General features: G+C 54.8%; 1 protein-coding gene and 1 long non-coding RNA gene across 5 annotated transcripts in view; one reads left to right on the top strand and one right to left on the bottom strand.

Moving 5' to 3' along the window:
• PLEKHM2 (pleckstrin homology and RUN domain containing M2) overlaps positions 1–25,455 on the top strand; it is a 37,544-nt gene extending 12,089 nt beyond the window's left edge. Inside the window, exons 2-21 of one of the 4 annotated variants that reach the window (XM_045548644.1) lie at positions 8,691–8,797; positions 9,172–9,281; positions 9,844–9,943; positions 10,397–10,484; positions 11,637–11,823; positions 13,523–13,582; positions 16,509–16,737; positions 18,553–19,392; positions 19,648–19,717; positions 19,852–19,942; positions 20,237–20,301; positions 20,631–20,719; positions 21,256–21,388; positions 21,696–21,886; positions 22,331–22,396; positions 22,995–23,154; positions 23,496–23,675; positions 23,760–23,876; positions 24,509–24,656; positions 24,810–25,455. In XM_045548644.1, the coding sequence (XP_045404600.1) occupies positions 8,691–8,797; positions 9,172–9,281; positions 9,844–9,943; positions 10,397–10,484; positions 11,637–11,823; positions 13,523–13,582; positions 16,509–16,737; positions 18,553–19,392; positions 19,648–19,717; positions 19,852–19,942; positions 20,237–20,301; positions 20,631–20,719; positions 21,256–21,388; positions 21,696–21,886; positions 22,331–22,396; positions 22,995–23,154; positions 23,496–23,675; positions 23,760–23,876; positions 24,509–24,646 (3,021 nt within the window). In that variant the 3' untranslated portion in view covers positions 24,647–24,656; positions 24,810–25,455. Of the gene's footprint in view, positions 1–8,690; positions 8,798–9,171; positions 9,282–9,843; positions 9,944–10,396; positions 10,485–11,636; positions 11,824–13,522; positions 13,583–16,508; positions 16,738–18,552; positions 19,393–19,647; positions 19,718–19,851; positions 19,943–20,236; positions 20,302–20,630; positions 20,720–21,255; positions 21,389–21,695; positions 21,887–22,330; positions 22,397–22,994; positions 23,155–23,495; positions 23,676–23,759; positions 23,877–24,508 lie in introns of those variants that run through there. The other 3 variants (XM_045548645.1, XM_045548646.1, XR_006734257.1) reach the window with 3 other exon arrangements.
• Positions 12,928–17,090, bottom strand: LOC123635954. The gene is made up of 5 exons (XR_006734258.1): positions 16,784–17,090; positions 15,337–15,481; positions 15,127–15,177; positions 13,911–14,129; positions 12,928–13,208 (listed from the first exon to the last, which is right to left on the bottom strand). It is a non-coding gene; the product is annotated as an uncharacterized LOC123635954 (long non-coding RNA).
• Positions 25,456–26,824: the final 1,369 nt, after the last annotated feature.

Here is a 26,824-nt window from a genome sequence, read left to right as displayed (position 1 = left end):
TTTCTTGGCTTGCTGGAGTGTGCCACCCACGTTTCCCTGAAGCCATGGGGCTTGGTGCAGTCTTAAGATGGCCTTTCTTCCCAGAGCACTCAGGGAGCACCGTGCTCCTGGCTTGGGGAGAGTCTAGGATGTGCAGAAGGAGTTTTTCCCGGCCCTGGTGCCTGAGCACACCAGAAAAATCAGGATCAGGGACAGAAGAGCAGCTCAGCTGGTGCAGAGTGTGCCTGGAAACAGGCCTCGGAGTTCACGGACTTTAGGGAAATCATGACTTTAAAAAAAAATTACTTTAAGTCTTAATCCCTCTCTTCATTCTCTGCTGATCTTGCTTATTGTTAAATTTTCTTCTGGTGAGAACTTTTTCATCCTCCCACCATGGAGCACACCGAGCCACCTGCGCCTGGGCTCCCACCTGTGGCCACCCCTCTCTGGGGTGTTGGAGCCTGGCCTGTCTTTCCAGTTTCCTGTCTTTGCTCCTTGACTCCACCCATTTTCCTGCCTCCCTTTTGGCAAAACTTGAAGGGGTTTTCTGGGTTTGCTGTCTCCTCCTTCCTTCCTTCCTTTCCTCCCTCCCCTCTTCCTCTCCCTCCTCTCCTCTTCTTGCTCTCCATCTCCCCCAGCCTTTTCTGTGCAAAAATCGGCATACCGAAGCCCTGTGTTCAGCTCTTATCTCATGTCAGTGTCAACTGTAGCCCCGTCCCTCTATTTTGAAGCAGACTTCCAGACATCCATAAATATTTCAGTACATATTGCTCAAAGGTAAGGAGTCTTTCCTCATATGACCCAATACCACTATGATATCTTTAAAAAATTAATAATTTTTCCTTGATATCATCAAACGTCTTTTATGTTTTTGAGTTCCAACTGCCTCGTCAGTGTCATTTTTTAAAATACCTTGTTTGCTTAAAGCAGGAGCCACATAAGCTCCCGCCCTCCCTGAGCAACATTGTCCCCGCCCCTGCACCCAAGTTGCTTCTTTACTGTCCCAGCACCTTCCTTTTAGGTCCTCGGCTGTCTCGAGCCATCTTGCCTTCCCTTGGGAAACTCGTCTCTCTGTGTCTGGAGCACACACTATCCAGGTTTTCTGCTCGCCTGGCTGGCCTCCTCGACCTCAGGCAGTGATCCTCAGCCCTGGTGGACGTTAGAAAGAAATGCTGATTCCTGGGCCCCGCCCCAGAGGTTCTGATTCAGTTGGTCTGGGAAGGGGCCTGGGCATTGTTATTTTTCTCACACTCCCCAAGTGTTCTGTTGTGCCATGTGGGCGAGGACGCCTGGTCTGAGCTGCGGCCCAGGCAGCTCAGCACTCCAGACGCTCCCCTTCCTGCACCCCCTGCTTTAAATGCCACCTAAAGGCTGGTGGCGTGACCTCTCCCTGAACTGCAGACCCATTTTTACAACTGTCTCCCGACCGAGAGAGGTGTTCTGAACTTGTGCCCCGCAGAGCAGAACTCCGCCCGATCCAGAAATGCTGCTGCCCCTCAGCTGCTCAGGCCAAAAACCTCGGAATCACCTTTGGCTCCTCCCTGTCTGTCAGGCCCCACATCCGTCCGATCCATCAGTGAATCCCGGGAGCATCGCCTTCAGGTCCTGAACCTGACCCTCGTGTCCTCCACTGCAGCCAGCCCCTGCTCCCACCATCCCGCCATCCCACAGTGGTGATCGCCTTCGAGCCAGTCCCTCTGCCTCCACCTAGGCCTTCTGTGCACACACCACACAGAGGCTGTCGCAGCCTGTACCATCGACACTGGATTGTGTTACTTCCCTGTTCTCAACCTTCCAGTAACTTCCCATCAAACTGGCAATGCAGGGTCCTCACCAGGGCCTGTCTGGCTGTACGTGATCTGGCCCTTGGCTGCCTTCTTGACCTCATCTCATGCTGCCTCCCCCGGCCCCCGGAGCTCCTGCCTGGTCACCGTGGCCCCTGCTGTTCCTCTAACTGGAATACCCTTCCCCCAGACGCCACACAGTCGCTTCCTCTGAGAGGTCTTCTCTGGCCCCGTATTTATAACAGACCTCCATACCCTGCTTTGTTCTTTTATAGCACTTATTACTCCCTGATGCCATACTATATATCTGCACACAGATTTATCTCTGCCACTATATCTGATATATACATAGTAGGTGCTCAGTAACTATTTGTTGAAAGATATGACACTTCAAGGCTGGAACCTCCCCTTCTGGGCACTGCTGAACTGAACTTTGAGCAAGAGGCAGCTCCCCAGCCCAGCCTGTCACAAGTGTGCATTCCTTCTTGTTTTTAATATACATATATTTTAAGAGAAAGAGTCTTGCTGTGTTGCCCAGGCTGCAGTGCAGTGGTATCATCTTAGCTAACTGCAGCCTCAAACTCCTGGGCTCAAGCAATCTTCCTGCCTCAGCCTTCCAAGTGAAAGGGACTACGGGCGTGAGCCACCATGCCCAGCTAGTTTTTTTGTAAAGATGGGGTCTCACTATGTTGCTGAGGCTGGTTGGAATTCTGGCCTCAAGTGATCCTCTTGCCTCGGCCTTCCAAAGTGCTGGGCTTATAGGTGTGAGCCAGTGTGCCTGGCCACAAGTGTGCATTCCTTGCCACCTGTGCTCAAGGCTCCACACTGAGGGTCAGCACACTTTTTCTGTAAAGAGCTGGGTAGTAAATACTTCAGGCTCTGCAGCCTGTAGTCTCTGTCTCACTACTCAACTCTGCTGTCATAGCATGATAGCACGAAAGAGCCATAGATGATACATAAACAGATGGATGTGGCTGTGTTCTAATAAAACTTTATTTACAAAAATAGGAGGTGGGCCCACCAGCCACCTTGCTCCAGACAGACTCCTGCTAACTCTGAAATGTTCTGCCCTTTCTCCAAATCTGCATGAACAGAAAGGAAACAGAGCTGCTTGGCAGTCTGATTAGCAGGCTGAATTTCTTCCCAGAAGTGGGGAAAGTGCCTCTTGGAGCAGCTGTAGGTTGTTTTCACCAAACAACAGACTTCCTCACTAGGGAGATGCCAAGGTGGGACAAGGACAGAGAGAATAACCTGCAAGCTTCCTTAGGGGAGCCATGCCGGCTTCTCTCCTTGCTCTGTCTCCTGCGAAGCGAACTGCAGATGACACTGAGTTCCTACCTACTGTGGGCTTTTTAGTTCTCATGATTCAAAGGAGAGGGAACTGCATTTTTCTCTCTTGGGTTCCCCTAAAACATATTAGGAGGGGATTTAAACAGAGTCTAACGTTTTATATACATTATTAATTCAGGGATCTTGAACGCTGGTTTGACGAAAAGACTTGAGTTTAAAATCTGACTCTGCCACTTACTAGTTCTGTGACCTACTTTATGGGGTTGCTGTGATGATTGAACTTTTTAAAAAATGTGTCGTCATCATCATCATTATCATAGCTGTTAACATGTATTAAGTGTTTATGAGGTATCATGTACTTTGATAAGTATGGTATAAGCATTATCTGAACCCTCATGACAACCTATATGGAGAGTACTGTTACAAAGCCATTTACAGTCGAGGAAACTGAGTTTAGAGAGGTTAAGTAACTTGCCCAAGATCACCCAATGAGTGAGTAGCAGAGTCACTCATTAAACTCATTCAAACCCAGTTGTCTGACTCCAGAATCCACACTCTTAACAGCTCTGCTGCCTTACTAATGTACAGAATGTGCAGTCAATGAATGATGGCTCTAATTATGGCTGGTATTAGCTCTACCAGCAGGTATTAAATGCAACTGAAGAGTAATTTGGCATAAAAGATGGCAGTTGTGCTTCCAGGCTGGTGTGTGTGTGTATGTGTGTGTGTTTGTTTATATATATATACACACACACACACACATAATATATATTTTTAGACAGAGTCTCACTCCATTGCCCAGGCTGGAGTGCAGTGGCATCATCATAGCTCACTGCAACCTCAAACTCCTGGGCTCAAGCAATCCTCCTGCCTCCAGCCTCCCTCATAGCTGGGACTACAGGTGTGCACCACCACGCCTGGCTAATTTTTCTATTTTTTCTAGAGATGGGGGTCTCACTATGTTGCTTGGGCTGGTCGCAAATTCCTGGCCTCCAACCGTCCTCCCACCTCAGCCTCCCAAAGTGCTAGGATGATAGCTGTGAGCCACCACGCTTAACCAGGTTATATTTGTTATATTCATCCTGTCCACTCCATTGTTCAGGGGCACTCATTTCTCCACTATTTGCTTGCCTCCCAATCCCACTCTTTCAGAGGCCACTGTCCTTATGAACCAGGAACTGGTTACCAGCTGCCTCACTATGGCTGAGAGGGAGCACCTCTGCTGCTCCTTCGCCTGGGTGTGGTGCTTTGCTGCCCAGCTCCCAAAGTATGAGCTCAAGCTGTTGACATAGCTCCTCAAGTTCTTGTATCATTGATTCACAGATGTATTTCCTTCTTCCTGCTCCTTTCAAGAACTATACCGGGTTGTAGCATTGATTCAAGATCAACTTGCCACCTAAGATAGCAGTCCCCAACCTTTTTGGCACCAGGGGCCGGTTTCGTGGAAGACAATTTTTCCACGGATGGCAGGGGGTTGGGGAGAGCTCCGTGGACCAGGGGTTGGGGACCGTAACCCTTAGATAATGGCAAATCTTCACCGGCTTGCTGTAAAAGAGTGCTTGAGGAGTAGGCTTTGAACTCATGACCTGGTAGACGGAATATTCATTATCGAGAGCAGAGCACACCATCTTGTCTTCTTTGCACCTGGACTTATGTTTAGCCAAGTGCTATGTCACATGGGTTTATTATTAATAATCTCAGCTACTGTTTATTGAGCACTCACTGCCTACCAGGATCTATGCTAAGCATTTTGCATGCTTTTTGTCAGTCGATCCTCTAAGTCAGCACTATCCAATAGAACTTTCTACAGTGATGGAAATGTTCTCCATCTGTATTGTCCCCTACAGTAGCCACTAACCATCCGTGGCTGTTGAGCATTTGAAATGTGGCTAGTGCAACTGAAGAACTGAATTTTTAATTTTGTGTTATTTTCATTAATTTAAATTCAAATAGCCACGTGTGGCTAGTGACTACTATATTGGACAGCTCAGTTCTAAACAGTCCTTTTATAACTATTTGAGGGATGAGAAAAAATGAGCGTTAGAGAGTTAAATAATTTGGCAAAGGTACCCAACTCTGTAGTAGCAGAGCCAGGCTGTGGACCCATGTTTCCCACCCCCAGAGCCTTCACGTTCCACGTGGTATATGCGGTATACGCGGTATACGTGATACGCCCTTTGTTCTATACTTTTTGCAGAAATTGTTTTGAGTTTGCAGATTGCTCTCTAACTCATACCATGTGTAAGTATGCAACCCACCTCGAAATAAATATGTGAGACATATCTAAAGGAAGCTGTAAAACTTACCAAAGGATATAAAAGAAGACCTAAATAAATGGGGAAAAAATTCCATGTTCCTGGATAGGAAGACTCAGTATTGCGATATTATTTCTCCTCAATTAATCTCTGAATTCAGTATAATTCTATTATAAATCAAAAAGGGGAATTGTAATGAAATTTGATTAAAAGAATGTGCTAGAATAGTCAAGACAGTTTTGAAAAAGAACAGTGGGGTGGCTGGGGTGGACTTGTTCTGCCCATATCAAAATGCTGAATAAAGTGAAAGAATTAAAAATGGAGGACTGGCACACGAGCAGACAGGAGACCAAAAATGCAAAATAGTCTAGAAAGGGGCATATGAAATCACAGATAAGTAGCAAAGAGGCTGGGCCATTAATAAATATTAGCAAATATGAGGAAAATGGGTTATAGATCTAGAAAATAATAAAGCTGGATCCTTACCTCATGCCATATGTAAAGATTTAAACATAAAAAAACAAAAATGCAATGTCCTAAAACTGCAAAAGAATAAAGGGACTTTTATAATATTAGAATGGGAGAAATGGGAAACTGCAAAGGAAAAAATTGACAGATTTGACTGCATAAGAATTAAAAATTTCTCACTAGGGAAAAAACATAAGCACCGTTTAGAGGTCACTTGACACCCAGGGAGAATAACATAACAAACTGGGTTAAATTCTTAAAGAGCTGCACCGAGTCACTGAGAAAAACACAAGCCGTCAGGAAAAAACTGGGCAAAGGTTATGAATAGGCAGTTCGTGGGGAAAAAAACCAAATGGCTAATAAGGATGTTCAACTGCACTTTAAATCAGAGAAATACAATTTAAAGCAATTAAGTACTATTTTTCACCAATTGGACTGGCAAAAATGAGACTGATTCTATCCAGTGTTGGCCAGCATGGGGGGGGGGATGCAAATCCATCCAGCATTCTAGACGGGCCGATTGCAGATGTGTTTGTCCCCCAGCTCAGCAGCCCCACTTGTGAGCACTCACCACACAGAGAGGCCCACACAGGACTGCACGATGCTCACTCCAATATTATATGTGATATCCAGGAATTGGAGATGAAATCCATATTTAGCAGTAGTTAAAGTATAGTACATCATATTTTAGAATACAGTGTGGCCATGAAAAAGAATATAGTGTCTGGCCGGGTGCGGTGGCTCACGCCTGTAATCCCAGCACTCTGGGAGGCCAAGGCAGGCGGATTGTTTGAGCTCAGGAGTTCGAGACCAGCCTGAGCAAGAGCGAGACCCCATCTCTACTAAAAATAGAAAGCAATTATATGGACAGCTAAAAATATATAGAGAAAAATTAGCCGGGCATGGAGATACATGCCTGTAGTCCCAGCTACTCAGGAGGCTGAGGCAGAAGGATCGCTTGAGCCCAGGAGTCTGAGGTTGCTGTGAGCTAGGCTGATGCCACGGCACTCTAGCCCGGGCAACAGAATGAGACTCTGTCTCAAAAAAAAAAAAAAAAAAAGAATATAGTGTCTGTATGTAATGACATGGAGATATACATTGGATGTATCTTGAAGGCAAAGCAAGTTTCAGAACAGCAAGTATAGCAGGAGCCTATTTTCCCCTTTGTTTTTTTTTTTTTTTAGGTCTATGTATACATGAAAAGAGTTGGGAGGATACACATACACCAAGCTGTTGACAGTGGGGAACAGGGGAGTGGGAGGTCTTTATATACATCTCCATGTCGCTTGCATTTTTACAATGAGCACATGTTATTTTCAGAATAATTTTTCTTTAAAGTTATCTTGGCCTGAGAAAGGAGTCTGAGTTCCAGCCATGTGTCCTTCACCTAGCTAAAAGTCATATTGAGGGACTTAACCTCTTCTGGCCTTAGCCACCTTCTCCGCTTAAAAATACATACATACATACATACATACTTTTCCATGTTCCTTGAGTGTTATGGTGGGTATGGCTACTTTTATAATCAAGAAAATGAATAAGCCTCTGTTTTGTTTTTTTAATGAGGAAATTGCACTAGATCTCTAAGGATCTTTCCAGCTCTAACATCTGCCTAAGACTCTCTGAGCTCAGATTTACCTGGATTTTGAAATTAAAAAAAAAAAAAAGCTTGCCACCAGTGTTGCAATACTGCAGACTAAAGTGTGCAAGAATGCTTCCGGCCATTGCTGAGAGGGAGTTGTGCAGTTTTGTAGGCGCCTTGCTCTTTCTTTCAGCTCTAGAAACCTTTGCTTCTGGTGCCCTGATTTGCCTGCCTCTGGGAGTGGGGAGGCGAAGACCATGCAGGCCTGAAGTCTGTTCCCAGCTAGCAGGACTGCTGGACTTTCTCCGGGCCACAGAGAAGAGAGGCTATTTTTGTTGTGAGGACTGAATCGTTGGCCTCTCTCCAAGAGCACATGCTTATTGGTGTGGTTGATGTATCTTGCCTGCTGCGGCCGTCTCTACCACTGCTTCCAGAAAGCACTTGAGAACACATTTGTCCCAAGAGCTTAACCCTAGGACGAGCATTCAGGATCTGTGCTCTTTTCGTGTGTTCTTCTCCCTTCTGGCCATTGCAAGGGCAACAACTGGCAAGGATATAGCTAATGTGAACTTGGAGAGACTTTTCTTCTAGGCTTTTACTTGAAAGGGGGCCCTCCCTCCGTAACTGGGGTTGCAGAGAACTCCATCCAAGTATTTGAACTTTCTTAGCCTTAACTGGGCCAGCAGCGCTGCCCTTGCCCTCATTAGCCTGGTGGGGTTTGCACGGTGCTGCAGTTCACCTCCCCTACTGTCCAAATCTCTTTTTATCAGTCCAGCCTGGGAACAGTGTCCTTCTTGGTGTAGGGCTGAACATGAGCCTGGCATGCACCCAGATCCATATCCAGCCTTGTCAGTTTCCTCAGGCAAATCCAGTGCCCTGTGTCAGCCTCTGGCAAGAAGGCCATCGGACCAGGTGCCCCAGTCCCTCAGCTCTTAGTGTGTGCAGAGGGCAGCTCCAAGTGGGGTGTTGCACAACCCCAGGATGTGTGTGGCATTTATATGGACAGCACTATATGTAGAGCACCTGGAGCTGTGCAGCGTGGTGGCCCTGGCCCGAAGCCTGACACCACCTGAGACCTGTGCATCAAGTTGTCAGCATGCAAAGTGCTTACTGAGGGCCTCTTGTGGACTAGGTTGTCAGGATGCAGCCTTTGTCCTCTGGAACCTCCAGTACAGGACCAGCAGCTGGGACAGGGCAGTTTGAGGTAGACGTCTCTGTCAGTCATCACGAGTGCATCATTCCTCTATGGTTTTCTCAGCTACCTTCTTGATTCCAGAACTTCTGTAGCCCTCCTCTTTATCCATTTCTGATTTGGGGGCGGTTTTTTCCTTTCAGTTGCAGAGCTACTTTGCTGCGTGTGAGGACGAGACCCCTGCCATCCGGAATCACGACAAGGTCCTGCAGCGTCTGTGTGAGCACCTGGACCACGCCCTGCTGTACGGGTGAGATGGAGGAAGTTTCTGAAGACGGGAGCGCATGGGACATAGCTGGGGCCATGGGTAGCCTGCAGAGAGAAAGCCCTAGCTTTTCTGCCTTCCTTTTTGCCCCTGGCAGGAAGAGATTTGTCCCACTCAAGTGGGCTGCAGTCTGTCTGCAGTTATCCCAGTAAATTGTCTCTGTACAGACAAAAGTGCTGGGGGCAGGGCTGGCCACAGATGAAGTGATAGTGTGAAGGCGTCCTGGTTGCCTGTGGGACCCTCTGGGACTCCATCATTTCCTGCCTTGAGCAGTCACGTGAAGGCTGCCGGGCCAGCTGACTGCAGCTTCCCAGGGCAGCCCTGTGCAGCTCCTAGCAGCTCCTGTCCTCTTTTCTCAGCCTGCAAGACCTCTCCTCTGGCTACTGGGTGCTCGTGGTGCATTTCACCCGGAGAGAGGCCATCAAGCAGATCGAGGTTCTGCAGCATGTGGCCACCAACCTCGGGCGCAGTGAGTAATGACAAGGAGACACTGGGCAAGGACCCGTTCCACCCTTTCCGTGGGTAGCTTGAGACTCAGGCTTGGCCTCAGGGTCAGCCCTAGGAGGCTGATTACCTTATGGCGTCCAGGGGCAGTGGGGCTGTTAAAATGCCGGCACCCTTCACAAGGCCTCTTGTCTCCCTGCATGTGACAGTTAGTGGCACAGCAGTGATGGGGTGAAGGAGAGTGAGCTGCCAATAAGAACTGGACTCCTGTCGGATCCCAGCCCGAGCACATGATGTGGAGTCTGGTTTCCCCCCTGAGCTAGGATCAGTGTTGGCTACAGGATCAGTGCAGAGCCATCTGAAGTACGCAATCTGTCCCCTTAGCAGAGTGTCCTGGCCAGCTATGGGCTGGGGTCCGACTGGGAAAACAAAGAGCTCAGGCGTTATGGTGCCCCCGCCAAGTGAGAAGGCTGTTGGGGTGCCCACTCCCCTCACTTGCTCTTTCTTTCCTTTCTGCCCTTGTTTGGCAAGTAAAAGCCAGCGCCCTGCCAGGCCTTCCTGCCAGTTACTCCTGCCTTCGTTTGCAGGCCGGGCCTGGCTGTACCTGGCCCTCAACGAGAACTCCCTGGAGAGCTACCTGCGGCTGTTCCAGGAGAACCTGGGTCTGCTGCATAAGTACTACGTCAAGTGAGTGTTGGAGTGGTCTGTCTCTCCTAGCCTCGGAGCCACTCCAAAGGCCCTTGTCATATGCACTGGTGTCCTGCTGGGCTCCTGTGTGCAGTTGGGTGCTCGGCAGCTGCCCGATCCTCTGCCTGGCCTCAGACCTGACCAGAGTGCCCAGCCTTTGGCTCACCCTGTGCTGGGGTTGCTGCAGGAACAGAGTATTTAGTAGCCTCTGAGAGCCTGATGAGCCTCACACTACAGGCCCGTCTCTGAAGACACTGGCAGGACAGTGCAGTGTGGCTCCAAACCCAGTAGGAGAACAGCAGGAGAGTGGTGGGTGAGGGCTCTATCAAGCTGGGTGCTATCCAGGGGATGGGATGTCACATGGCAAATTTCAACACAGTTGGCGTGTTGGTGAGGTTGGCCAAGCTGGTAACCAGACCCAGACGCACCATCGTGGCTTCTTGTGTCTCGCAGGAACGCCCTGGTCTGCAGTCACGATCACCTGACACTGTTTCTGACCTTGGTGTCCGGGCTGGAGTTCATTCGATTCGACCTGGATCTGGTGAGACACCACAGCTCTCGCTGCTCGTGGGAAGCAGAGAGGTGGGCAGGGTGGGGGTAGGCTGAGCGGTGGTTTCACTTTTCAGGCCTCTTTCAGCACAGCCCTGAGCTCGAGCACAGCCCTGTGTGTTCAGGTGCGGGAAAGGTTGCAGGGTCACGGAACTGAGTGGAAGGGGAGTGATTCTCTCTCAGCTTATTTATGGCAAGAACCCCTGATTCAGGCCGCTTCCTCCTGTATTTCCGTGCAACTTGGAGAAAAGCCACATTGCCTGGAGTATCTTAGCCCAGAAAGACTCACCTTCGTGTTTAGGACATGAGTGTTGAGAAGGACAAGGCAAATTCAGCCCTTTGCCTCCTGGGATTCCAGCACCTGTAGTCACCTCCATGCTCCCACCTGCCGTGCTCTGGGCCACCCTCTTCAGTTTCTCAAGCTTCCCTCCCCTTCACGCACTGTTCAAATGTGTTGCCGGCCCAGAGCTAAAGAGGCTCCCAAACACAGCCCGGACTCAGGTGCGTCAAGATGGCTGTGGCTGCCCTGTCCTAACTGAATCACCTTCCCTGGCTCCTGCCCTCACAGCACAGACTGAAAAAGGAACTTGGCTAGTACAGGTTGAGCATCCCTAATCTGAAAACCCAAAATCTGAAATGCTCCAAAATCCGAAACATTTTGAGTGCTGATATGATGCCAAAGAAGAGGCTTGTTGAAGCATTTCGGATTTCAGATTTGTGATTAGGGATGCTTAACTGATAAGTATAATGGAAATATTCCAAAATCTAAAAAAATCTGAAATCTGGAACACTTGTGGTTCCATGCATTCCAGACAAGGGATGTTCAACCGGTAGTAGAAATTGGAGAAAATGAGCAATTCTAATAGTAAAAGCAATCGAAGAAGTATCAGAGCGTGTAGGGGGCTCTGAGAGCTGTGTCATCCGTCAGCCCAAAGTCCACAGCTTTGAAAGCCGGCACCATTCATGTTGCTTTTCTTAGCAGCTTATCTCTGAATTCACTACTTTAAGCCCATTAATTTCCCGAGGAAAAACTAGCATGGGAGGGAACGGCAGAGGCAGGTGCACGTCTCCCAAGCCTGGATTCTGCCGTTTTCTGGCCCACCTGAGCCTCCCACCAAACCTCCCTCTTCGCTTCTCTCCTCAGGACGCCCCCTACCTAGACCTGGCCCCCTACATGCCCGACTACTACAAACCTCAGTACCTGCTGGACTTTGAAGACCGCCTTCCCAGCTCGGTCCACGGCTCAGACAGCCTGTCCCTCAACTCCTTCAACTCCGTCACCTCCACCAACCTGGAGTGGGATGACAGTGCAATTGCCCCATCTAGTGAGGGTGAGTGGCCCACGGCAGAAAGGAGCCAGCCTCCGCTGGCAGATGGACTCTGGAGCCACTTAAGCCTGGCTGGGTGATGTCTTTCTTGGCTAGTTTTGGTCTGGCGATTGAAATTTGCAGTTACTCAGGGCCGGCCATTTCCCAGATCTTCATTTCCTCAGAGTCCCTCTGGTGGCTAAAGTATGGATTCTGGGCACAAAAAACCAAAATGAGATTTTTATGAATGTTAGACCCTTTTCCAGAAGGCTCTAGTCACATGCCCTGGGGCAGTGTTCTGAGCAGTGTGACCCGGGAACTCATGCCTGACTGTCACAGGGGTGAGTGTTGCCTGCTTTGGAGAGGTTGTCCCACCCCAGATTCTAGGCAGAAAGAGGCTGAGCAACTCCTAGAAGGAGAAGAGAGAGCTGGGCAGGTCAAAAGCCTAGGGGGAACCTGCCACAGTGTCCCGCGTGTCCGTCCGATTCTCCAAGTCCCTCCTGCACTCACTGGTGTGTTCAGGATGGTCTCACCCGTTGCATCAGAGACTGAGAAGTCTGTAGGTCATTTTGTTGTCTTGGTCCGACAACTTATTGGAACAGCCTGGTTTCTTTCAAATCTTAGGCCTTGGTATTCGTTGGTAAAACTGACCATTGCCCCAGCTTTGTCCCCTGTGGGAAACCAGGTCTCTTCATTCACCCCACCCCGCCCGCGGGAAGGGGATCCAAGCACAAGTTCAGCCCCTGGAGCTCCCTAGAGTTATCTCAGCAATGAGACCTTGACCTTCCTCTTTCTTTTTTTTTTTTTTTTGAGACAGAGTCTCACTCTGTTGCCCGGGCTAGAGTGAGTGCTGTGGCGTCAGCCTAGCTCACAGCAACCTCAAACTCCTGGGCTTAAGCAATCCTTCTGCCTCAGCCTCCCGAGTAGCTGGGACTACAGGCATGCACCACCATGTCTGGCTAATTTTTTCTATATATTTTTAGTTGTCCAGCTAATTTCTTTCTATTTTTAGTAGAGACGGGGTCTGGCTCTTGCTCAGGCTGGTCTTGAACTCCTGAGCTCAAACCATCCGCCCACCTCGGCCTCCCAAAGTAGTAGGATTACAGGCGTGAGCCACCGCACTCGGCCCTTCCTCTTTATTTATTTCTGCTGTGTCACGGGTTGTACGTCCCAGGGAAGGGAGGTCACTTTCAGACTTGCTGTTAGCAAGCCCTGCATTGCTCAGTGTGCAAGCAGATGGTGGCCCAGTCTCCCCGGTGGGGCCCGTGGGCTGCCTGGGAGAAGTCGGAGGGGTGGGCCTGGCAGGAGCAGCCGGAGCAGCCGTGGATGGAAGTGTCCCCTTGGGCCCACCAAACCTCAGCAATTTGGAGATGGCACAGCTCGAGCTGCTCGAGCAGGTCCTTGCTGCTCTGCTGGGGTGCAGAGGGAAGGAAGGCAAGGGGTAGAAAACAAGGTTAGGTACAAGGGTGTCCAGGTCTCTCTGTGCTAGCCCCAGCTTCTAGGTTTGGACGGGGATCACCACCAGAGCTGGTCAGAGCAGTGCCCAAGCTAAGCAGCAGCCAGGGCCCCAGTATGTTCCCCTGAGGTCATTAGATACAATGTAGAAAGTTTAAGTTTTTCCTCTCCTGTTTCCTCCCCATGTCTCCCACCCCGTTTCCCCCACCCTCCCTGTCCTTCCACTGCCTGTGTTTCTAATCTTCAGTTTTGTCCCTCGTTTTTGTAGATTATGATTTTGGAGATGTGTTTCCAGCAGTGCCGTCTGTACCCAGCACAGACTGGGAAGGTGGGACAGAGTCCGCTGTTATCCTCTTTTCCTGTTTTGCAATGTCTCCATGCCAAGCTTGCTGCATGTATCAAAATCAGCTCCTTATTATTTATAATAACGTCCATGATCATAATAAAGCCAAGTTTGGTGTTCTAATAGATGGAATTCTGCAGTAGAAGAACTTGACCTTTAGCCCTAGGTGAATCCCTTCTCCCAGTGCAGGACTCTGGCCTTCGTGCAGTAGCCTTTTGGAGTCACTAAGTGACTGTGTTTTGGGGGACACTGGATCCCCCTTCCTGATTCTGCTGCCAGTTGATGCCTATGAGGTGTCTAGGGAGCTGCTAACCTGTGGGGCACTAGGGGCCTGAGCCAGTGAGCCGAGATTTGTTCTGGAAAACGATGCCTTTAAACTTGTGGATCGTGAGCTCCTTTCGGTCAGACGTGCATCAGGGAGAGAGACAGAGAGCTGGATTCTTTCAGCCCACTCCTAATGGCTTCCTCGTGGGTGTTTTGGAAAGATAATGAGGTCCAAGTGAGTGAATTGCCCAGGCACAGCTGAAACTTCCTGTGGGGAGAATCTCTTTGAAGTTTTAAGGCAGATAGAATAAAATCTGTCAGCCCTCCCACCCTGGCTACCAGGCAGCAGTGCTTGGGCATTTTTCTGCCTGAAACCTGCTTCTGGGCTTGCATAAATTCATAAAGCTATTCCCCAGGCTGCTGTGATTACGAAAAGGTGACTGATAAGGTGGCTGCTTCCCCTGAATCTGAGGCCACACCAGATCCCCTTAGTAAAGAGCCTCCTGCCCTGTGGGCCACTTCCAGCTGGGGTGGGGGTGCCTGCACGGGGAGGTGAGAGCTGCCTCACCCAGAGGATGAGGAGCGGGGCTCTCCCTGTGTTATTAGAGACACAATCTCTGAGGAATGGATGATGGTGATTTTTTCCCATGTAACAGGACTATGAAATAGTTTCACTTTGTGGGAAGTAAGATACGGCATTGGGAAAAATAAATTATGTCACTTGGCCAAGAGAGTAGTGTTGAAAAGGCCCATGTTAATTAGCCTGAAATCCAGAATTCCATCCTAACATCATTTTCCTCTCAGCCTCTCCTCTTGCAGTACACGTGCTGGGCAGTGGTTGTGTGCCCCTCTGATTCTAACAACTAACCCCCTCCTGACATGCCTGTTGCAGTCACTCGTCAAGCAGGGCCTGGCGTTCCTCTGCAGCCGTCCAGAGCTCCCCAGGGCCTGAGAACTAACAGCCCAGTTGCACTGCTTGCAGGCCAGGCTGGGCCCCGGGGCAGGGTGAGATTTGCCCCAGCAGTGACGTCCTGCTTTCCTAAGTTCCTTGAGCACTAAAGAATCCCTGAGCACGCTCTGGTAGCTCACCTGGGGAGGCTCTGTCTTCTCCTTGGACCTGGAGGAAAGCAGGACTTGGGACAACTCCAAACTCTGGGCTCTGGGGCCGGGATTTGGGGTGGCCTTTCCATGGTCTTTGGCTTATTTACAGGACTGGTGGGTATCCGAGCCTTGACACCCACCACATCCAGGGTCTGCTCACTCACCTCTTGGGACTCCTCTGGGAGCAGCTGCCTGTGTGCAGAGCATCACGGGGGCTGGAACAAGAACACGTGGGCTTGGTGGGAGCCCTGTTCGGGCTGAAGGACATGGTTTTCTGCATCTGAGAACTCAGGCTCGGGGGCCCCAGGTCTCAGGTGTTGCTAGTGTTTTTCTGGCAGAGCTGGTGATAGCTTTGGCCCCGTCTTTGCCCTTACCTTAAAAGACAGAGTGCTTTTTAACAACACAGACGATGTGCTGCGCCAGCAGACAGCTGCCCGCAGTTTCCAAGATCCACTGAGACGTTGCCAGCAGGTTGGGCCCTCCCGGCGGGCTGTGGGGTGCATGTTTGCCTCCTCTCCTCTGGGCAGATAATGACCAGCAAGATGGTCATAGGCCAGCAAGTGGAGCATGACCAGCCTGTGTCCCTTGCCATTAACCCTCACCAGGAGGTGTCACCATCTGGCCCTAGTTCTCTGCTTGGGCAGCTCCCGCCTGCCACTGGATGAATGGCCTGTGTGCTCCCATGCCAGTGCTCCCTCCCCTCCCTGCCCGACTGTAGCCTGGGATGGATGGGTGGGCGGGAGTGGGCATTAAACCAGTTTTTCTCTGGAGGGGCAGCAGTGCCCTCACCTTCTCCCCAGGTGGCGCTGTGGGGAGGGTGTGGCTCAGGACCAGTCAGCCAGAGAGTTCTCAGCTCCAGCCTTACATGGCTGGGGGGATGCTGGGAGAGCAGCCTCTGTGGGGACAGCCACTGGCCACACCTGTCTTTGCCCCCTCACCCCTCGTTCTTGTTGCCCTGCTCTGTCATCTCCTCTCTACTCTGTGCCCTTCCTTCTGCCCTGCCTGTGGTCCTCACCCCTCGGGCTCCTCCTGTCCTCTCAGCCTGCCCTAGTCTGCACCGCTCACTTTCTCTCCCCCGCTCCTCTCTCTTCCTTCCTGTTCCACTTCGTCTGCCTCTGCAGGGGCCCTTCAGGGAGTCGGCACCTTCAGCCCTGCGCGTGGGGCGTGGGGCTTGGGGAGCTGCGGGGTGCCCCTGGAGGGTCCTGACAGGAGGCTCTGAGGTTAACCCCAGAGGTGTGCGACTGTCTCCTCTTTGTGGCTCCCTGCCACACGGAGGTCACCATCCCTTGAGCCTGGAGGCCGCTTAACCTGGGGGCCCTTAACACAGACCGGCCAAAGTGTTGTGCACTCTGGCGAGGTCCCCGCGGTGGTGGGGATGGTGTCCCTCCAAGCTGCTCCTGAAGCACAAATCCCGTGTCCTGATAGGTTGGGGCTTCTACTCTCTAAACAGCGCACCCCGACCAGGTTTCCCTGGGAGGAACTTGCTCTGGGGGCCCGGGGCCCCAGACAGTGTCTGACGGACTCTCCTGCTTCCTTGTCCTCCCAGACGGAGATCTCACGGACACCATCAGCGGCCCCCGCTCCACCGCCTCAGACCTGGCCAGCAGCAAGGCTTCCACCCGCAGCCCCCCCCAGCGCCACAACCCCTTCAACCAGGAGCAAGCAGAGGTCATTTCCTCCTCCGATACCACCCCTGTGCACACCACCCCTCCGGAGAAGGAGGAGTCCCGGGCCCTGGACCTGCCAGATGCCTGCACGGATCTCGAGGTCATCAGGTCAGTGGGAAGGGCCCCAGAGAGGAGGTGGGTCCTGGGGTCTCACCTGTCCACTCCTGGCACCATTTTTTAATCCAGCGTAGGCTGAGATGCCCCCTGAGGGCAGCTGGACATCTTCCTGGAGACTAACAAGTAACCCTGCCCGCCTTTAGGGAGATCTTTGGGCAAGCGGAAACAGGCCTGTGCTGGTCAGCTCGGGCTCCGTAACAAAGGGCCACGGACTGCCACTCTGAACAGCTGATACTGTCTCTCAGTCGGGGAGGCTGGAAGGCTAAGATCGAGGTGCCAGCACGGTCAGGTTCTGGTGAGGGCTCTCTTCTGGACTCACAGACGTCTGTCTCTCGCTGTGTCTCCACCTGGTGGACAGCAGAGGGAGCTCTCTGGGGTCCCTGTCATAAGGGCACTTATCCCATTCACGAGGGCACCCTCATGACCTAATCACCTCCCAAAGGCCCTACCTCCTGATACCATGTTGAGGCTAGGATTTCAACATAGGAGTTTGGGCTGGGCCCAGTGGCTCACGCCTGTAATCCTAGCACTCTGGGAGGCCAAGCTGGGAAGATCGCTTGAGGTCAGGAGTTCAAGACCAGCCTGAGCAAGAGTGAGACCCCATCTCCACCAAAAATAGAAAAAATTAGCCAGGCATGATGGTATGGGCCTATAGTCCCAGCTTACTCAGAAACTGGGACAGGAGGATCTCTTGAGCCCAGGAGTTAGCAGTTGCTGTGAGCTATAGTGATGCCACTGCACTCTAGCCAGGGTGACAGAGTGAGATTCTGCCTCAAAAAAAAAAAAAAAAAAAAAAAAAAGAAGGAATTTGACGGGGCAGTGGGGGGACGACACAAACATCCAGTCTCTTGCAAGGCCCGAGCCCTGGTGCAGGCAGTAGCCACAGCTGGTGTCTGTGGCCTTGTCCAGGCTTCCAGGGCCTTTGTCAAGTCCCTCCAGGACCAGAAAGCACCTTCAGACTGGGCTTCTTCCCAAGGAAGATCTTGGAAGTTAATGCTCCATTTCTGAGATTCGTACCAATTCTAGTTCAGCCCAGCTCATTGAAGGAAAAGTATCTTTGTCACGTTGGCAGGGACACAGAAGGGAAGAAGGAGGTGAGTGACAAGTGGGACTGTTGGCCAGAGCCTCTTTGGCTCAGGAGGTGATCCAGCCGCTGCCCTTGAAGCTCTGCACTGGGAATGAGGAAAAGCCCTGCGCGTGTCAGGCCTCCTGGAGGCTTGCGGGCCCGAGGCAGGGCCTTGCTCCCCGGTGACTGAAGCCAGGAAGACCACCCCACTGGCTGGTTCCAGGCAGGGCGGCGTTCGCAGTTCAGACCTGGGATCACTTAGCTAGGCCCACCCCAGCCAACTTGGAAACCAAAGAGGAGGGCCAGGAGTTTGAGCCCAGAAAAGTTTGAGTGCCTTCGTGGGTGATCATCCCTGGTGACACCTGCCGAGAAGGGGGTCAGCACAGCATCCATTGTGCACACAGGGGAGGGCTCAGTGGAAGGCATTCGTCTGACCAGCCACGGCCTGTGTTTGTGTCCTAGAGCTAGCTCGCTTGTTCCATCACGAGGAACCTGTAGGACCTGCTCAGGGCTTCCTGTGCCTCCCTTGTCCTCCCTCCCATGGCCCCCTGCCCTGCCTCTGCCAGCAGTGGGGCTGTCCTGGGGCCCAGGACCCCGCACCCAGCACTGCCCAGGACCACAGAAGCACTGGCTGTGCCTTCAGAGGTCACACTCCGAGGATCACCTCTTTGACCCAGCCTGATGTCCCTCAGGACTGGGGTACTGAGATGTTAAGTCTCTCCCCATCATTACTGTCCCAGGGTCACCAAGAAGAAGAAAGGCAAGAAGAAGAAGACCAGATTGGATGAGGAAGCAAGTCCACTTCACCCAACCTCTGGCCCGCAGAAGTGTGCCAAGCAGGGGGATGATGACAGCCTCGTCGGCAGCTCAGGCCTTGGGCGGGACTCACCAGACACCACACTTGCCTCCCCCCAGGAGGAGGGAGAGGGCCCGAGCCGCACAGCTGAGAGCAGCGAGCGCTCTGAGCTCGGCCACGTGGGCTTGCTGATCCCTGAAATGAAGGACACTTCCATGGAGCGCCTGGGACAGCCCCTGAGCAAGGTCATTGACCAGCTCAATGGGCAGCTGGACCCCAGCACCTGGTGTTCTCACGTTGAGCCCCCTGACCAGTCCTTTCGGACCGGCTCTCCCGGGGCTACCCCGGAGAGGCCGCCATTTTGCGACTTTAGTGAGGGGCTTTCAGCCCCAGTGGACTTCTACCGCTTTACCATCGAGAGTCCAAGCACTGTTACATCAGGTGGCAGCAACCATGACCCTGCAGGGCTTGGCCAACCGCTGTATGTTCCTAGTAGCCCTGAGGCTACTGGCCAAGAAGAAGAGGGAGGAGGAGGAGAGGGACAGACGCCTGGGCCCCTAGAGGACACCATGGGGGAGACTCAGGACCTGGAGGCCCACGAGGTAGAGTCCCAGCTGTCCCTGGTCAGGGAGGGGCCTGTGCCCGAGCTGGAGCCTGGGACCCAGGAGGCTCTTTGCCGGCTCAAGCGAGACCAGCCCAGCCCCTGTCTGAGCAGCGCCGAGGACTCTGGGGTGGATGAGGGGCAGGGAAGCCCTTCTGAGATGATCCATTCGTCAGAGTTCAGGTAAGCGAGGCTGTCTGTGCGGCTGGATTGACATTTGCCCAGTCCTTGAAGCAGGGGACACTGGGCCTCTGGCCTCCCAAGAAACTAAGCACAACTCCCAGGAGACCTGGCCTGGGCGAGAGGGGGTGTGATGTGCCCTCCCTAACTTTGGCTCCGGGTGGGCGGTGGAGGCACCACCACCTGCTCTGCAGGTGTGAGGCCTGTGCCCCCAGCCCGAGCCGACGCCTCACCCTCCCCACGCTTGGTCCCTTGCAGGGTGGACAACAATCACCTGCTCCTACTGATGATCCACGTGTTTCGAGAAAATGAAGAGCAGCTGTTCAAAGTAAGTCCCAGGAACTCGGGACCGAGCCCGAGACAGCCGGGGCAAGGCAGGCAGGCCACCGACCCGTGCGGAGGGAGGCGGTCCAGCCAGGCAGGCAGGCGCTGCGGGCTGACCTGTCTGCTTCGGCCCCTCAGATGATCCGGATGAGCACCGGGCACATGGAGGGCAACCTGCAGCTGCTGTACGTGCTGCTCACGGACTGCTGTGTCTACCTGCTCCGGAAAGGTGCCTGCCACCCCAGGCAGAGCGGGTTGTGGATGAGACTGGCCCTCCCCATGTCCCCAGCCCCCCGACCCCGCCTCTCAGCCGCCTGGCGTGTAGTGATGAGAAGGCACTCCAAGCACGGTGTTGCCAGCAGTCCCAGGCCCCGAGACACGAGCACCCGTGCTGTTCTCCTGCTGCGTGGTTTCAGACTGCAGGGCAAAGGGTCCTCTCCGAGAGGGGCCAGGCCTTGGAAAATGGGGCAGGGGGAGGGAAAGAGGCCAGCGGGGTAATAGGCCTTGGGATCTCCTCTCTCAGGGGCCACAGAGAAGCCATACCTGGTGGAGGAGGCCGTTTCTTACAATGAACTTGACTATGTGTCGGTGAGTTCAGGGTCCGCAGTTGGTGTGCCTGCTGTAGGTACAGGGCTTCTCGGGCCACCCCCCTTAGAGATGCAGAGTGAGGCACGTCCCCTGACCTGCCCCTGGGGTTCTCACAGAGGCTTCTATGGGTGACGCTGGGGATAAGAACCAAGCTCGAGGCTGCCTTTTCCTGCATCGGATTTCTGACTGTCCTGCCTGACTCAGGCTTCCCGGGCTTTATGTGCAGGCCACCCCAGGGCGTGCTCCCTCCTCCCCAGCCAGCACTCAGTCTGGCGACACTGCCTCCTCTGCCAAGCCCCGTGTGCATGTCAGGGTGTGGTTTCTGGCAGGTCGGCCTCGACCAGCAGACAGTGAAGCTGGTGTGCACCAACCGCAGGAAGCAGTTTCTGCTGGACACAGCCGACGTGGCCCTGGCTGAGTGAGTGGCAGTCCCCGCCCCGCTAGCAGGACTGCCATTGGTATGGCGTGGCCTGGGTGTGGGGAGCAGGACGTGGGAGACACAGAAGGGAAACCTGTAGTCTGGTCAGAGTGACAGGCAGGTGGACCATCACCGACTGACTGACTTGTGTGGTCAGCCCAGGTGACCTCAAGATGGGAAGGGGCTGGCATGAGTTGTCGGATAGGAAGGAAGGCACAGAGCCATGCTGCTGGGCCGTGCTGTGCCCTGGAGCACTTGCATCGTTGTCCACGACCCTCTGTTCAAGTCCTGCCGACCATCACCGTGTCCGTCTTCCCTCACTGTCAAAATCCAAGGCCCTTAGCCATTGGGAATGGCCAGGCCTTTCCCAGTCACTGTCTGATGACCTTAGACTCCCACCTCCTCACTGCCCTACCTGCTGCTCTGAGCACGGGTTCCAGCCAGGCCCCTCCGTCAGGTTTCGGTGACCCCTCCAGGCCCTGTCGGGTGGAGGCCCTGTTCCCAGGCCCCTGACAGCAGCCCCACTCCCTGCGCAGGTTCTTTCTGGCTTCTTTGAAGTCAGCCATGATCAAAGGCTGTCGGGAACCACCCTACCCCAGTATCCTGACGGATGCCACTATGGAGAAGCTGGCACTGGCCAAATTTGTGGCCCAAGAATCTAAGTGTGAGGTAAGAACCCTGAGAGAAAAAAAAGATGGGTCACAGTCCTTGAGACACTAGTGTGACAGTCAGCCTTGGTATTAGGGTTAAGTGATGCAAATAGGTGTCATTAGCATTTCTCAGTCCCCCACCTGGAATGGCTCTCTTACTCTGGGTCCTGTCCTCCTCCCTCCTTGCCCTCCTCCCTCCTTGCCGTGTCCTGAGGTTAAAACACCGTTGCTGTCTCCACGGCCACTCCTGGTGCCAGGCCATTGGTGAGCCACCTGCCTGGCCTGGCCGGGACCTCACCCGCTATGTCCGCTGCCCCCACCCCCAGGCATCCGCTGTTACTGTGCACTTCTACGGGCTTGTGCACTGGGAGGACCCCCTGGATGAGTCCCTGGGCCCTGTCCCCTGCCACTGCTCTCCCCCCGAGAACACCATCACCAAAGAAGGCATGCTGCACTACAAGGCGGGCACCTCCTACCTGGGCAAGGAACACTGGAAGACTTGCTTCGTGGTGCTCAGGTGGGAGTCCCCGCAGCCCCATGGCTCGGGCGCAGGCCCTGGAGGTGGTTGGGTGGTTGGGTCCCCAGCAGGTCACTGAGGGAGAGGCCTTGAAGAGAGGACACCTCCGCCTCCATTCTCCACAAGGGCTTTGGAGCAGACGTACCCTGGGTTATTAGGGCTCCTTTGGAAAGCCAGTCTTCTCGGGGCCCCCAGTGCCGCAGGCAGACTCGGCTGGGTCCGGCTGAGGAACCGTGGTCTGGGCCCCAGCTCTGCTGCAGGAACCGCTTTCCTGCTGGCCCTCCAGCTCTTTCTTCACCCCCCTCCTTGGATGGCGGCCCCTGGCCCCCTTTGCCTCTGGGGCTCGTGGCCGCTGGTCGTGTGGGGGAGGGGAGGCCTGGGATCTGGACTCTGCCTGGTCCCAGTTCTGGGACAGGCCTCACTCCTGCTGTGCTGTGCCCGCAGCAACGGGATCCTCTACCAGTACCCCGACCGCACGGATGTCATCCCTCTGCTCTCGGTGAATATGGGGTGAGTGTCCCAGGAGATGGGGTGCTGCCTGAAGGCCAAGGCTCGGCTGAGCCTGGGACCCAGAACTCTTGTTTTCCCTGGTTTGCCACAGCTGTCCCTCTTGTCAGTTTAGCCTCTGCCCCAGCCCCCATCCAGCAGCCTTGCCTGGGGCCCTGGGGCCTGACACACTGTGCGAGGCCATGAGGAGCCCACCGGAGGGGAGGAGGGAGGGAGCAAGGAGCTCCTTGCCTGGAATGGGACCAATGTAGGAGGGAGGCAGGCCCCTCCCGGGAAGCTCCTGGCCTGAAGGGGGTGGTCACCTGCATCCTTGGAAAGAGTAGTGGGCCCTTAAGAGGAAGAATGAATGAACGAATGGGCACCAGTGCTGAGAATGTCACTGATCGCTGCTCCTCCCCTGGCCATGTTTGGGTATCTAGAAGGATCTTGGCAATTTCAGAGATAAGGGGTGTTACCTAGAAAGGGGAAACCTCTTCTGCCAGCCTTCTTGTACCCCCAGGCCTCAGCACTGTGCAGCAGGTCCTGTGTCCGCCAGCCCTGGGGGCTCCCACCCACCGCCCCTGCCTCCTCGCTCCCATTTCACCCTCGTCCTCTGGCCCAGGGGGGAGCAGTGCGGTGGCTGCCGGAGATCCAACACCACGGACCGGCCCCACGCCTTCCAGGTCATTCTCGCCGACCGGCCCTGCCTAGAGCTGAGTGCCGAGAGTGAGGCCGAGATGGCCGACTGGATGCAGCACCTCTGCCAGGCCGTGTCCAAAGGGGTGAGCTTCTCCTGCTCCACTGCGCACCCGCCTGCCCGACCCCACCAGGATCCCCAGGGTCCCGTCCCCAAACCCACACCAGTCACAGAGCAACCTGTGAGGACCAGGACAGACCTCCAGGGGCAGCCCAGGAATGGACACCGGAGCTCAGGGCCACCTGCAGCCTGGAGCACTCCCACCGTCACCCCCGCCCCCACCTATGCTCCTGACAGGGCAGAGCCTGCCTGACTCCTGGAGGGAGGGCAGAGGCTGATTGTGTGCCCAGGAGTGGGGAGCTCTAGTGCAGCCCAGCCCTGGAGGACTCAGCCTGCCTTGCCCCTGTCCCCTGCCGATGCCCTCAGGTCATCCCCCAGGGGGTGGCTCCCAGCCCCTGCATCCCCTGCTGCCTGGTCCTCACCGATGACCGAATCTTCACCTGCCACGAGGATTGCCAGACCAGCTTCTTCCGCTCCCTGGGCACAGCCAAGCTGTCCGACATCAGCACCGTCTCCACCGAGCCGGGCAAGGAGTACTGTGTCTTGGTGAGCTGGGCGCGCAGGGGATGGGGTGGCAGCCCGCCCTGCAGAAGGAAATCTCTGCTCACCTGGGGGCCCGGCTCGCCCTAGGAGTTCTCCCAGGACAGCCAGCAGCAACTCCCACCCTGGGTCATCTACCTGAGCTGCACTTCTGAACTGGACCGATTTCTGTCTGCACTGAATTCTGGGTGGAAAACCATCTACCAGGTACCTAGCTCAGCCAGGGACCCTGTGGAGTGGGACCCACCCCCTGGGGAAAGGAGCCCCCTGGCTGCTCCCAGGACCTGGCCCCGGGGTCAGCAGCAGCTCTGGGACAGACACAAAGCCCTGACTCCTAGCTAAAAATAGAACCCAGGAAACAAAAAATTCCTGATCTCAGTTCCAGTCAAAAAGCATGAATAAAGTGCTTATGGTGGGCCTAGAGCTGTGCCCAGATGGTGAGGGACAAGAATGGCAGAACATGCTCCTCGCCCTCCGAGCTTCCAGTGTGGGAGGGCGCTCGTTAGGCCCCTGGGCAAAGTGGGTTTTCGAGCGCAGGCCATGCCTGGGGCAGGACAGTGGGGGGGTCAGATTCTCCGGGGAGGGGGCAGAACTGATCAGAACACGGGGCCGCCTTGGGCCAGCCTGGGAGCTGGGGCCCTCCCAGGGAGGAGGGGCTCAGGGAGCACCACCTGTCATCAGCTCAAGCCCCTGTGGAATTCGTTCCCGGGGAGAGGCGTGGAGGGGCTGGTGAGGGCAGGGCCAAGGCAGAGCCGGGCTGGTGCCCGGGAGCCCCGACGGCCCCCTGGGAGTGCGGGGCCGGTGGTCCTCACACATTGCTTTTATCCCCCCCATCACAGGTGGACCTGCCCCACAAGGCCCTCCAGGAAGCCTCCAACAAGAAGAAATTTGAGGATGCCCTGAGCCTCATCCACAGCGCCTGGCAGCGAAGCGACAGCCTGTGCCGCGGCCGAGCCTCCCGGGACCCCTGGTGCTGAGGCGGAGCTGGTTGGCACCCCCGGTGGGGCGGGAAAGGGAGCACACGTGCCAGCAGGCACACTACGGTGGCCATGTCATCGTGCTGCTGGGAGCTACAGCACACTCTTGCCCCAGGTGGCAGAACCACCAGTGTGGCTTAAGACAGGGTCTCTTCACTCCCAGGGATCCAGATGGGTACCCAGCCCCCCTGGGCATCCTGCCTGGCAGGGAGCAACTGGAGATCACCGGGGCAGAGGGTCCGAGCCCTGTGGGCTCTGCAGACTCGCCCTCCTCCCTGGGCCTCCGCCCCAGCGTGCACCATCTCTTCAGAATGGCGACGAGAAGAATCTAGATCTAAGGGAGTTCCTCTTCCTCTCCTGGGTCAGGGCCAGGACAGAGGCTCAGGGCTGCCTGGGGTCCCTGAGTGCCCAGCCACCCCTGTTCGTTTTTGAACACTCTCCTGGCCGTGCCGGAACACCAGGTGCCTGTGCATGTTTCCTCCTAACTCCATCCCCACGCACAGGTGCCCGTCTCTCCAGCCCGGGCCGGGCCGGCGGGTGTTCCTCCCGGCTGCCAGGAGGCCCTGCATGCCCAGGCCCTGCCCTGGCCCTCCCCCAGCCCACAGTGCCGCAGCACCCAGGAGCAGAGGTGGGGAGGAGGGGCTTGGAGAGGAGCAGAGCCCACCAGCCTGGTGTCCGGCTGACATCTGACTGTCCCCTGCTTGGCTGGAGCCAGGCCTTTCCCAAGAGCTTTGTCAAGAGCCCTCAGGATGGGGTCAGGTGGTTTGGGTTTTGTTTTTTAAAATAAAATAGACACGTTATATTGCCAAGACTTGTCACTGACTCTCTGTGAGCAGGGGAGGGGGAGGGAGGTCTCCAACCCCTTTGGACCCGCAGGCCCTTCTTCCTCATTCTGCAAATGTTGCTTGTCTGCTCTTTGCCAGCCTTGGGAACCACCTAGATCTGCCTCCCTCTGTGGGCTCACCATCAGCAGGCTCAGCAGGCGCTGGGGCTCTGGGAGTTCCTTGGCCTGACCTTTGCCCTCCCTCCTGTTTCATGCAGCGGCCAGGGGAGGGGCAGCCACCAGCTCCAGTCCCAGGCCTGTCTGCCCGCTGGAGGCCTGCCCAGCCCCAGGCAGGGTGCTCCAGCCTCCGCAGCCCTGCAGGGGAGTGCCAGCTGCTCTCGGAACAAACCCAAGAGAGTCCAGGCTGTCCTCACGGCCTCTTGCTGAGCTGTCCCCTCTGGGGGCCAGCCAGAGGGTACAGCCCTCAAGCCACTCAGCACTGCTGCCCCAATGGCCTCACACCTGGGTGGAAAGGGCTGGGGCAGGCAGGTGGGTGTGGAGGCAGCAAAGGTGGCTCCAGGGGGCGGTTCTGCCTCTGGTTTTGACTGGGACCTGCATGATTCAGGGTGGCCTGGCTGGAGAAAGTTGTCATGGGGCAGAGGCCAAGGTGGGCAGGGTGGTGCTGGTCCCAGCCTGGGCAGACAGGCATCTGACAGCCGGCCGGGGTAGGAGTTCCTCCTGACCAGACACAAAGGGTGTTTGCCGCCCAGGCTGGCTCTCCTGCTCTGGCCACTCGTGCAGGGAGCCGCACAGCCACCTGCCCCAGCCAGGAGGGGCTCCCCCTTCTGGTGGGCAAGTCCTTACCTGCTGAGTGCTAAAGCCATATGAGGTCACCTGATTTCCCATCTCCTACCTACCCAGGGACCCTGAAGTCAGGGGGCAGGATGGGTGACAGAAGCCAGAGGCAGCGGGGGATGTGGGCCACCTTTTATTGGGTGAAGCCCTGTGCTAGGCACGCTCTTGGCACATCTCCAGTCTTCCAAAGAATCTGAAATGGATGTCAATAGCCCCATTTTACAATGAGGGAGACTGGAGCCCAGGGAGGAGTGACTTGCTCAGGGTCACATATAATAGCAGCACTGGGATTCCAGATCAGCCCTTCTCCACCTCTGCTCCTGCGGAGAGTGGGACCATAGCCTGTGGGGCCAGACTGGAAGAGAGGCCTGAAAAGGGGGAGTCACACCAGCTATGGCAGGGGTGGGGGTGGGCAGTTGCTGAGTTGCCCCTACACCCCAGCCTGGGGACCTCCCAGACACTTGCCCTGTGCCCAGGGCTCTGAGCCGGAGCAGGACAGGCTAAGCCAGAAGCCGGGCAGGGGCACCAGCCCTGTGCCCAGGGCCAGAGGGAGGATAGAA

The sequence above is a fragment of the Lemur catta genome, chromosome 3 (genome assembly GCF_020740605.2).
Source record: "Lemur catta isolate mLemCat1 chromosome 3, mLemCat1.pri, whole genome shotgun sequence".
NCBI classification, from domain to species: Eukaryota; Metazoa; Chordata; class Mammalia; order Primates; family Lemuridae; genus Lemur; species Lemur catta.
This window is presented reverse-complemented; position numbering and strand designations above follow the sequence as displayed.